The 12,413-nt window shown below is 50.7% G+C and overlaps 1 protein-coding gene and 1 long non-coding RNA gene across 2 annotated transcripts in view; both read left to right on the plus strand.

The window, feature by feature from the left end:
- DIP2C (disco interacting protein 2 homolog C) overlaps positions 1–10,159 on the plus strand; it is a 186,786-nt gene extending 176,627 nt beyond the window's left edge. Inside the window, exons 35-38 of the mRNA XM_077758432.1 lie at positions 1,288–1,362; positions 2,338–2,512; positions 4,149–4,272; positions 7,065–10,159. Of these exons, the coding sequence (XP_077614558.1) occupies positions 1,288–1,362; positions 2,338–2,512; positions 4,149–4,272; positions 7,065–7,317 (627 nt within the window). The 3' untranslated portion in view covers positions 7,318–10,159. The remainder of the gene's footprint in view (positions 1–1,287; positions 1,363–2,337; positions 2,513–4,148; positions 4,273–7,064) is intronic.
- A 606-nt stretch (positions 10,160–10,765) lies between these two features.
- The window catches only part of LOC144226947 (uncharacterized), a 30,226-nt gene continuing 28,578 nt past the window's right edge, over positions 10,766–12,413 (plus strand). The window contains exon 1 of the long non-coding RNA XR_013333797.1: positions 10,766–10,873. This is a non-coding gene — a long non-coding RNA (uncharacterized LOC144226947). The remainder of the gene's footprint in view (positions 10,874–12,413) is intronic.

Consider the following 12,413-nt stretch of genomic DNA (forward strand, 5'->3'; position numbering starts at 1 on the left):
TTGGGGGGGGGGGGGGGGTAGTTCTGCCACATGTTGTTATACAAGCAGAGGGTGAGAAGTATATTCACACCAAAGTGAAGATTTATTTTTTCTGCTTTTGGCCTCCGTTGTCCTATCTCTTCTCCACCTGATGTCATTCCAGAAGTGTCTTCTGTCACTTCTGGATCCTTGATAGTCTGTGTCTACCTGGGCACCAGTTAGAATTCTTGCCGCTAAGGCGGTTCTCATGGTAGGGACGCTGCTGACCTGCCCTAACTCAGCCTTTGGCGACACGGGGCCCAGAGCCACCATGTCACACCTCAGGCCAGGGGACAGGACACCTGTTCCCAGAGCTCTTACCGAAGCTCAGCTTACAAGGCCCAGTTCACTGAACCCACACGGGCTTTAGTCTGAGTTTGCAGACTCCACTCGTGCTTCCAGATGCATGTGGTTTCAGTGAAATTCAAAATGCTTCTAATCCAAACTTCCATTAAGCAGGAGATGGTTGATGCGAACATTAAAATAAAAGACAGTGCCGGGCAGGAGAGCGTCAGAAGCATAACTGAGGACAGGGAGAGCCGCACAGGCTCGCTAGTCAGAACACGCCGGACCGCACAGAGAGACACACCACCTCTCACTTCCTCCCGCCACACCTGCCTTCAGTCCACACGCATCTCTGAAACCTTGATACGTGAGCTGCTTCCTGAATTCAGCACCTACTGCAAACCTCACCCTTCATCCACATTCACATGCCATGATGTCAGGCACAATGTTAAATATAATTGAAAAATTAGTTGAGATGTCTAAAAATTCCTATTTTGCATGCATCAGGCTGAGTTAAGTTATATCAGTCATTATGTTTTTATTCAGACTCCTAATGTTTTTGTTTGCTTATTTTAGAAGGGGGGGAGGGAGAGAGAGAGAGAGAGAGAGAGAGAGAGAGAATCCCAAGCAGGCTTCTTGCTGTCAGCACAGAGCCTGATGCATGGCTTGATCCCAGAAACCATGAGATGATGAACTGAGCTGAAACCAAGAGTCAGATGCTTAACTGACTGAGCCCCCCGGGTGTCCCCAGATTCTTAATTTGAAGAGCACCTTGACACAGGTGCTATCATTATAGTAATAATTACAATAAGATGCAATTGTCACGCAGTAATTATGTTACATGATGTTGATTTAAGGCCATGCCACTTTCTAGACAGTTTTAGAAAGGAAAACAGGCACACAGCATAAAGGCCACAGAAAGGTTGATTGGTGTGGCATCTGCCTATCTGTCCTCTGACCAGAACATTTTCCTCTGCCACATAGATACTCCCAGGGGTACGGATCATAATCGCCAATCCAGAAACAAAAGGACCGTTGGGTGACTCCCACCTGGGTGAGGTGAGTTCTGGGGTGTCCACCAGGTGAAGCAGGTTCTGGGGTGTCTTACCAGGTGAGGCAGGCTCTGGGGTGTCCACCAGGTGAGGCGAGCTCCGGGGTGTCTGAGAACAAGAGACAGGCTTCATTACCCTTGTATGATGGTGTCGCTTCTTTCTCTACTCGAGGGTTGGGTGTGTTCAGCAGTTACTGCCTGCGTGGCTGTGATGTGCCCACGGTGTCTGAGAGCTTTGGGGACAGTGCAGACGAGGTGGACTGCCTCTCACTTGTCCATTTTTCATTGTAAATGAAATAACAGAAACCACCAAACTCAGAACGTCTTTACTAGAAACATCCTGTAGTCCAGAAGACCCTGACTTCGGATTCTTTTCCCTGCACAGACAGAACTGCATGCAGTTTTATGTGTGTTTCAGGGCCTTATTGGCTTAACTTCCAGTCTTTTCCGTGGCTCTGCATGACCATCATTTTGAGTGAAAATGTTGTTCTTTCTCATTTGCCCCAGTGTCTCACACACACACACACACACACACACACACACACACACACACACACGTTATTTTGTTTCCCAGATTTGCTGTTATGTGCCTTTCCCTCTTTGAGTTCTGGTTTCTGCTGTTCTCTTGGAATATCTCCCCAGAAGTGCGTGAACCACGTGAAAGGGAAAAATAATTGTTAAAGGTTTTTAGCATTTTTCCAAATTGCTGTTTAGAAACAATCATTATATTTGAACAAGTGCAAGGAAACTACAACATTGCTCACTTGATTGCCTCCTGTAAAACCCTCCCTGTTCTAACGAGCTTCTCCGTAGGCGGACAGCTTGGTTGTTTGCTTCGCGCCTCTCTGGCCCCCCGAAAGCCTGCGTGAGACTCACGTGGCCTTGCCCTGCTGCTCGGGCACATTGATCAGCTCCATGTGCACCTGGTTTCTTCCCCAGACACTCCCAGGCCAACTCACCCAGTTGTGTTGCTTCCCGAGCAGATCTGGGTTCACAGTGCCCACAACGCTAGTGGCTACTTCACCATTTATGGAGATGAGTCCCTTCAGTCAGACCACTTCAACTCAAGGTTAAGTTTTGGAGACACCCAGACGGTCTGGGCACGGACGGGCTACTTGGGGTTCCTGCGGAGGACAGAGCTCACAGACGCAAACGGAGGTAAGAGCCCAGGCAGGTGGGTGGGGAAACCAGGTCCCCAGGCCTGAGAGCTTGTGTGGACTTGGGACCCCAGACCCAGGAGCTACTCGTGCCTGCTGGCTGCACACCAGGAGAAGCAGCTGAGTGTGAAAGAGGGGACGGTCGGTGTGAGCGTGTCCAGCAAGCTGAATCCCCGCTTCGTATACCGTGTGCTCTCATACCGTGTGCTCTCGCAGGAGCCAGAGTGCGCGCTGCCCGTGACGCCATGCCTCCAAGTTGTCGCAGGAGCCAGAGTGCGCGGTGCCCGGGACGCGGTGCCCCAGGTTCTCACAGAGCCAGAGCGCGCGCCGCCCGGGACGCGGTGCCCCAAGTCCTCACAGAGCCAGAGTGCGCGCCGCCCGGGACGCGGTGCCCCAGGTTGCCCTGGACAGGCCCCGGCCCCTCCTGCAGCTGGCCAGTCCCACTGAGGCCCGCCTGAGACCACAGCTGGGCGGTGGCTGCAGGACCTGACGGGGTGCAGCCGTCAGGAGGAGGAGGTAGTGAGGCGCCCAGGCCTGGTCACGTGGAGGCTGCTGCTGCTGCCTCGAGGGGAGCTGTTGCCAGGCAGGGAAGTTACGAAAGATAAAAATGTAAAGCTCTACTTGCTATTAAAGTCTCAGCTCCTAGTTCTACACAAAATAGAGGCAAGACTCAGTTATTTCAAAATGGGAGCAGAGACTTTGACAGACCCAAACCCCAGGAGGTGACTTTCCAGAAGGCTTCCTGACACAGCTGCCTGGCGGGAGCTCTCTCTGTAAACCTGGCTGGAGTGTCATAAATTTAGGGGGAAAGCCCAAGAATATTTTGGTATCATGTTTGCAATGTGGGAAAACCAGAGACTATTTTATTGCCGTGTGTTATCTGGCACTCCCGGGAAGATCTAAGAGATGCAGGGCCACGGTGATCCAGACCTCCCCAGGACCTCGGCCAGCCCCACCCTGTGGAGTTCTGGGGAGGGGCCGGATAGCACTCTTGCCCCCCCCTCCGAAAACTGGAAAAGATTTCTTTTCTGGCATCTGTATGTTGATTACTTCTTTCAAATACTGTCCGATGCATTTACTACCCTAAAGATTGAGGGTGTCTCCTCACTTTTAAGGAAAAATGGACTGACTGCTTGTTGTCATTGTCCAAGGTTTGCGTGAGTAAGAAGACGTTTAATGGTTACATGAACTAAGGAAATTTTTGTTCACAAGCGTTATCAGAAACTATGCCCTCTCGCCCCAGCCCCCCCCCCCGCCNGAGGGACCCAGGTTAAATTTGGCTGTGCTGTGCCCTGACCCTAGGGCTTTGGGAGGGCACTCTGAGGGCCGCCAGGCGCACGAGCTGGTGGACCGAGGGTGCACAGAAGCGGTCCCGGACCGCACTCTGCCCCGTGGTGTTGCGGCACGGAGGGCCGTTACGGGTGTGCGACCAGCACTCCTGGGAGATCACAGTGCTGGCCTGGCAGCTTCCTTGGGAGCCCCAGGCTGCACAGCGACCCTGGTAGAAAGGAGCTGGCTGCCCTCCCTCAGTGACCCTGTTCCTCTGCATCTCTGTCAGGGGTAGTTTTAGTCTTTTTTTTTTAAGCAACCGGAGCACCATTGTGGTGAAGTTCACACACTTTCCATTCCCTACACAGAGCGCCACGACGCCCTGTACGTAGTGGGGGCTCTAGATGAGGCGATGGAGCTGCGGGGAATGCGGTATCACCCAATCGACATTGAGACCTCGGTCATCAGAGCCCATAAAAGCATCACAGAATGGTGAGTCGTGGGCGGGCGTGTGCACAGCGGCGCAGGACGGCGAGTGTGTGGCTCTGGGAATGGACGGGGGCGGGGTGGCCTGTGCAGGAGAGCCTTGGCTTTGGATTGTAGCCCTTTACCTCAGAGCTAATAACTTAGCTGTAAAAGGGCACGCCTGGCATAGAGTCTGCGTGTTGTGTGTTTCCTGAGAACGATGCGCCTGGGGACCAAGTCCGGGAAATTGTCGCTTACTTGCGTGGGATCTGCAAGAGCGTAGTGCACACACGCATACGAGCAGGCGCTTCAGAGTGAGGCTCCTTCACGGGCTGTAAGGCTCAGATGGGAGGGAAGTTACACCAGGCGCCATCTGGTGGGCTGGGGCCCTGGGGCCTGTCCTGGAGCTGGGCTCCCTCCCTGGTCCGTTTCGTTGGCAGTGTTGACGGTGGCCCACAGTGCCGGGGCTGGCCCGGGGGCCGCAGCACGGAGCCCTTTCTCAAGCTCAGTGAGCGCCTTTACGTGGTGTTTAAGCGTGAAAAGTGGCTCAGCGTGAGGCTGTAACTGTAGGTTTGTGCGTCTGTTGGGTCCCGGAACTGGCAGAGGGCTGCTCTCGAAGCTCAGGTCAGGAACCCAAAATGGGGCACGTTCTGAAATCTCTTGGGAGCAGTTTTCCCTCGTGAGTAGATTGGCCTGAGATTGATTGTTGCCTCATGAGAACGGATTGCAGGCTGGTTGTCTGTTGCCGTTTACTGAACGGGAGCGCGGCAGGTTTGGCAACAGGGAAGAGCTGCGAGCCGTCACTCCCCGCACAGTGCTGTGCTTCAGACCTGGACCCGTGTCTGCTCGCCCTGAACTGCGGGAGCTGCCTGTCCGCATCTAGAAGGACCCCAGCCCAGAAATGGCGCAGGGCTGCACCTCAGTTGCAGCCTTCCATCTCTGTGCCTGGGAGAAAATACTTCAGACTGGTTTGCACCACCTCCCTCTCGCGTCTCCCGTGTGGAACGCTGTCTGCCCCTCGCAGGTGTGGCAGGCGCTCCTCGTGGGTTTCTAGCCAGGGCTCAAGGTTTTGTTCTAAGCACTGCTGTTGCCACCTGCTGTGTGGCCTCACCTGATGCATGTGGTGCCTGGCGCTCAGCCCTGTTCGCATGGGCACCGGAGAGAAAGGCAGTGGCTTAGCTGTGCTGGGCTCTGTCGCCGGAAACCGCCCAGTGCAGCCCACTCTGTTGTTCTTGCTCCTCCTTCCTTCCTTCACCGGGCCTGTGCTGCTCCGCCAGCGTGCCCCGTCAGGTGCCTCGTACCAAGGCTCATACGTGTCACTCGATGTGACTGCACACGGTGGCACAGTCCAGCTGACCACATCTTTCCCTTCTCATCCTTGTCTCCAGTGGCTGACATCTCTGGGCCTGGGGAAGCTTGGATGGAAGGAGAGAGGTGCTTGTTCTGCCCACAGCTTCTTGGCAAACCTCTCCCCCACCAAATACAGAAATCTGGCCTGGTTTGTAATACTGTGCCATCAGCGTCACACACTATCATTAAGTCATTCCCAACGTGGCTACTATATGTATATAACGTGTGATACCACAAATTCAGGATGGGCTCACTTGGGCCATGCAGAGCAGTATTGTAGTGTCACAAACAGTCATATGATGGGAATTCGGCACCAGCACATGTTGGGAACAGACCTTGGCAGGACTGTTGGCTTGGGTACACACACTCCTCACCAAGCCAGACCCGGAGGTAGGAATCAGTCCAACACATTCTCCACTGTTTCCTTCCACATTAATATATTTATTGGTTATCCTAAGCAAGAGGTGTGAGCTATTTTTTCTGAATAAATGTATTCTTACACTATTAGAAAGCATAGTGAGTTTCCCAAATACTTGCTACCGCTTAGAACCTTCTGTGCATCTGGCTGGAAAAGCAGATACCAGCAGCTCCTGCATGCAGCCCCTCTACCCTGGGACCCTTCTGACCTCTGCGGCCAGCATGCCGTGTGCACCAGGAGCAGTGCACCCTGCAACCACCACTTTTTAAAAACCAACCATATAAAGTTCAGGTGGCTGACCGTGTAAAGCACCAAGCTTAGGCTTCCACAGACTGGCCAGACCAAATACTCTGGGTGACCTTCCGCTGAAATACTTCCAAATAAAATACTTCTGGATCAATCCCTGATGTTCTTGAGGAATTTCCCCCCATAAAGGTCGCCTCTTGCTGCATTAGGCTCATTCCAGACTCAGTACTTGAAGCAGTTACTGTGCCCCCGTGTGTGTAGTTGACCACTGGGTTAGCTGACGCCAGTGTGACTGGGGCCCCCCGTCAGCTGAGCACAGAGCTGGTGGCTCTTCTCCACGTTGCTCATCCTCCCGCTGTGGCACAGGCCAGGCAGGAGCAGCCCCAAAGCCCTGGCTGTTCTCCAGCCTCTGCTAACTGACCACTGACCACGTTGCGTACTGGCCCTGAGCCCAAGAGCTGGACACAGACTCCACCTTAGGGGCATAGCACGCCGGTGGTAGGGATCCTGTGCTCCCCGGCCGCTGCACGTCCCTCGGCAGTGGCTGGGGGCAGAGGGCAGGGCCGCCGTCAGGATGATGGCTAGATCACGTGCTCACGCAGCAGCCACCACGGGAGCCACCGTTAGAAAATGCCAGTGACAGGCTCGTGTGCAGCACTTAATGGGCTGACGGCCATGGGCTCAGAGAGACTGTCAGCACACAGGCAGATCCGAAAAGACCCAGATGGACGGAACTTCTTGATGAGAAAACGTAATCGTTAAATAAAAACCTCACTGTATAGTGATGATTTTTTCTCTCTTCCAGCGCTGTATTCACCTGGACAAATTTGTTGGTGGTGGTGGTTGAGCTTGATGGGTCGGAGCAAGAAGCCTTGGACCTGGTCCCCTTGGTGACCAATGTGGTCCTAGAGGAGCACTACCTGGTGGTGGGGGTGGTGGTCGTGGTGGACATCGGTGTCATCCCCATCAACTCCCGGGGAGAGAAGCAGCGCATGCACCTGCGTGACGGGTTTTTGGCCGACCAGCTGGACCCCATCTATGTGGCCTACAACATGTAGTCTCGTCTCTGGCTCCCATGGACCTTTCCAGGGAAGGAAACACTTTTCTCAGTGTCAATAAAGTTTGCAGACACAGGGGCAACGTTCTCCGGGATGGAGCCTTCGGTCACGCCTCGGCGAGACTCCACAGCGTCCTGATCGGCATGGGGGTGAAACGTGAAATGTGAATTTACCACTGCAGTTTGCTCAGAAGGACTTTGGATTACTGCCTTCAGTTTGTTGGAAAAACCCATTTCAAAAACTTTCTTTTCTTTTTTTTTAATTATTGGATAATAAGTGCTTTCTTCGTAAATGTGGTATTTTGTTAAGCCAAAATAGCAATTAAAAAATATTCTGCCCTCCGGATGGGTTCTTTTAAACAATTTATGTAGTGTGACAAAGAATTGTTTTCTCTGTTTAATGTGTCATGAAATCTTAATGACATGGACCTTGTTACTGATTTAAGCCATTGCTAGATCTCATCCTTTTAGGAAAGTTTGTTGAGGTACGAGAAAACCTTCCAAATAGCACCTTCCAATTAGATTTTAGCAGCTTTCTTTGTCAGAAATGTACTGAAGAAACAAAGGCTAACATACAGCCTTGGAAGTTAGCATAGAATGAGAAGGAATTATACATAAGGTGTATTTCGGCAACTCTCTTGCAGATATCTTTGTACTAAACTAAAAAGATAAAATAAGTTAACTTCTTCATATGTAATTATGTACAAAACGTTTAATTTATTTTGATCTCTTTAGAAGTATAAAAGAGAAAAACATTCAAGAACATTAAAGTCTTGTAATGTTTGCTAATATAAAAAAAGTGTTGTATTATCTTGCGTGGATAGTATCACAACAAATATATATATATGAAATATAAATTCACTAATGAACAAAGGAGATTTTAAAGTTTAAAATGCAGAACCTGTCACTTGCATGGTGTCCCCTCCACTGTACTGTAGATAAAGAGAGATTCTCTCACACCCACTTTGCTGATGTGAGCAATCGCAGATTGCCGGTAGCCCGGTCTAAATGTTTCTTCTAGAACCAGAGACCAGCAAGTGAAATTATTGCCATCTCAGAGATGGGGAAGGAATTTGAGGCTGAATGTGCACTATTTTTCCTTTGCTGTGGGGGCAACAGCGAACGGTGTGCCAGCATGTGCTTAGTACACGGAGCGGGCGTTAGGGAAGGCAGGTGGCATGTAGCGCTGCTCTCGGAGCTGCAGGGACCCGCTGCACCACGTTCCTCATCATCTTTGTTAGTGTCACCCCTTTTTGGTCCTTGGTATGAAAAGGAATGATATTCTGCGGTCATTTGCACTGGGTTGTGTTGATTCCCCTCCGATGGCCATTGTATGGAGTGGACAGAGTGTCCAGAACAGCTTTAAGGGAAAAGACCCACCTAGGAGATCGTCTCCTCGGCCAGCTCTCTGGGGCTCCCTGCCCCGGCGTGAGCAGAACCCACAGGGAACCCGCATGAGCTGCCCCGGGACTCCTAACAGAGCCACTGGCTGGAGCAAGAAAGCCTCACAGCTGCCTTCATTTCGCCACCTGTGGATACCACGTTTCTGATTTCCGTCTCTTGCTGCTGCTGCTGCCTCACACGCCTTCCAGTTTTCATGTCTCACCTGTACACTCCTTGATTGAATTGGCCCATCTGTGTCCAGCCAAGAAGAGGTATCAGCTGTCCAAGCGTGATTTATTTATCTTGTAACTGCCCCAATACGACCCCGCAGTGGCTCTCGTTGCTAGAAATGCATGACCAAGATTGTTGCTGGGCAAACTTTAGATTCACTTTTCATTATATTGTAGGCAGTGTCTTCATCTGCCTTTGCTATATGCGCCAGCAGTAAGCCCTTTGCTAAAAGAGAGTTTTGTTTGACTTCCGAGATCCAAGGCTAATTGTTTTCTTAAAATTTTAAGTGGCATTTTTAACAATTTGTCTGCATGTGGGGTGCATCCTTCCATCTCCACAAATTATTTGATTTTTAAAATATCGTTTGACTTCATTGCTGTGTGTGAATACTTCTCTACATGCTTCAGATACACATTCCTACAGTCTTCTGCTTCCTACGGGAGGAAGATCCCCACCACACACAGAAAAAGACATTTTCTTACACATACCAACGTTGTTTAAGGGGAAGGATGGCTTAAGGCTTCAGATCCCATACTGATTAGGAAACACAATTGCAGGATAACTTGTGAGGTCTTGCTGATGTCGGAAGCAAACAAATCAGGTGTCACTTCCAGGATGACCTTCACATGCAAGGCGGTGCGGTTGTGAACATGGTTAGTGACGTCCTGTCATCTCTCATGTTAGAGTTGAGGTCAAAGGGTTGGGGGCTGGGATCAAAGGTCATTTGTGCAAGTAAAAGGAAAGGAAACCCGTTTCAGCAATAAAGAAGGATCGTTCTGTATTAGAAATTGTGCTGTAGATAAATCATTCATGAGAATGTAACAAAATGTTTGTCTTGTGACCTTGTGCTTTTGAAGTCAGACAAAACCGTGTAATCAACTTGCACAAAGAAGGGTACACAATGAACATTGAAACACAGACCTAACCCAACAGGGCGGCTTCCTCATGGTGCTTGTTTATTATATATATTTAATCCTGCTTGACACTTTACCCAAGGGAAACTGTCCCTTTTATCAGTTGAATGTTAGCAGCGTTATTTCATAGAGTGTGGTGACTGGTTAGAGAAATTCATGTACTCAACCAATCACGGTTTCAAACAAAATTTTTATGTGCAAAGGACGGCAACCTTCTCGTATGTTAAACCACCAGTAAGCTTTGTACATCTGTGATAACGCCTGTTTTATATTCAAATGAACAAATAAAAGCTTTTATTTTTGTTGCTCTGAAAATAGCAGTTTCTTAATTGGTCCCCTGGAAAACTGTCTGGGACAGGTTCAATCCCAGGAAGGAAGTGACTCCTGCAGGGAAATGGGAAATGTATCTGACTCTGTTTACATAATTTGTTGCGTTACTTATTAGTACAGATAATCATACTTTGAACAATGTTTAAATTTTGATGTGGGCATTTATTGCTTAAAAAAAATTCCTATGGCAACATGTTTTGTGAAATGTTTTTTTTTAATTCTTTTAAATATATCTAAATATATTTGTTCACATTTGCTGCAAGTGTACAGATTCTTGGTAGGCTGGGGGACAGAGGAAGCCGAGTCCCGCGTGCAAACACGTTCGGCCGGACGACGGCACCTCTGCGCGTCAGGGCGCAGGACTGGCCGGCTCCTCCCGCCCGGAGGGTCCTCGTTCCTGTGACCACCCAGGTCTGTGTCGCGGGGGCGGCGCTGCCGGTCCCCGGAACTCGGCCGTGTGCACGCAAAGCCGGTGGAACCCACACGTCGCCCGTGGCCGACGAGACGGCGCCGAGCAGGCACCTCGGGCTCGCAGGCTGGACGCACACGTGGNACCTTCCTGTTTTCACCCGACACAAGATGCCAGCGAGTCCTGACAGCCACCCAGGCCCTGTTGACAAACGTGTTCTTTATAACGACCCGTCGTTGGAGTCGAGTGTCGCTGCCCCTGGACAGACGGCTGGAAACCGCAGAAAGAAGGTACGGGTGACTGCGGGAGGGGAGGGCTGCGGTTACAGAACGGGGGTTTGTTCCCCCGGCACCGGCGCGTTAGAAGCGCTCNGCCGGGGCAGACGTCCGAGACTGGAGCCCGTGCAGTTCACAGCCTGTTTCCTGCTAAGTGGACGTGTGTCGCCAGCACTGTGGTTCCTGGACGTGGACAGGGGGCTCCGAAGACGGAGCTGGCTGGCATCTCGGGGTCCTGCGGCGTAGAACCCCACCGCTAATTGCTGGCGGGCAGTTGTGCCTGAAAAGATAAGCAGGCACAGTGGTGAAGCTGGGTCTGAGCNCCGCCTGCCCGCCAAGGGGCCGTGGGGACCCCCGGGAGCGGCCAGGCGGCCTGTCTCACCCACTTGCTTCCGACGTGCAGCACAGGCGGCTCTCGAGTAGGCAGACCAGGCCCGTTCCGCGGGCCCAGAAATGTGAGTTTTGTTTCATTTCCCCGTCATGAAATGAAACGCCCTGGTTAGCTTTTGGGTCTACAGATAGACAGCAACCGGATTTGGCTCCAAGGTCCTAGTTGGCTGATAGCTGTTCTAAGATGCAGAGTACTAAGGAGACTTCTGAGAGATAACTTTCGACTGTTTTTTCCTTTAAGAGGTGTTAGTTTCTGAGTCTGACAGTTTGGTCTTTAAACAATTTAATGTTCCAATAGCTTCTGTGTCGTTCCCTTATCGACAGATACTTGGGCACCAACCTTTTGAAGTTGCTGGGGTGACGCGAAGGAGCCCCGTGGCTCTCCCAGGTTTCAGGAGGCAGGAGCTGGTTGGAGATCAGATGCGGTCTCGGTGGTCACGTGAGCTTTACTGTGCCCCGTAACAAGGGGATCTCAAAGGTCTCAGTTCCTCACATTATTCTTTAACTGATCTTGTAGCTGAAATGTGAGCACGAAGTCGGGCACTAACTTAACCCTGTTTCCTTGCCATAAACAGCTAGTTCTTGCAACAAACCTGCCTCCAGACATAAGCACTCCCTTGGGCAGCTGGGACTGCTCAGAGAGGAAGTGACTTATTTCTCAAAGTACTCAGAGGGTTTACTGAAGACATGCTTTGGGCTGTTTGGGGCATTGGCTTTGTTTGTTTTAGGGTTTTTGTGTGTGTATGTGTGTTTTTAATTGTGTAGTGGTTGCACAGGGGTGAACGTGTCAGATTGATGGGGTCTTGGCAGGTAAAGGAATCGAGACCAGAATATGGTTGCAACTTTCCTAGTTAACCCTTCTCCCTTAATTTAGGAGGAAGAATGGTGGGGGCCCCGTCCTGAACAGCATACTCCCCAGCTCCATTTTCCTAAAACGCAACAAAATCTCCCTAAATGTCAAGATTCTTTTTAAACAGCAGAGTTTTGAATTGCTCTTAGTACCTAATTGATAATCTAGTGGCAAAGGCAACCATATTTGATGTTAGTTCCTGACTCCGTCACCTGTTTAAGGCCATGTGGTAAAGCACTTAAGGAGCTCTTTAAAGAGACCCCGTAATCCTTTGTGATGTGAATAGTTAAACTCTCCATTTGGTTTGTCTAAAAT

Source organism: Crocuta crocuta, unplaced genomic scaffold (genome assembly GCF_008692635.1).
Source record: "Crocuta crocuta isolate KB4526 unplaced genomic scaffold, BGI_CrCroc_1.0 scaffold32, whole genome shotgun sequence".
Lineage (NCBI taxonomy): Eukaryota > Metazoa > Chordata > Mammalia > Carnivora > Hyaenidae > Crocuta > Crocuta crocuta.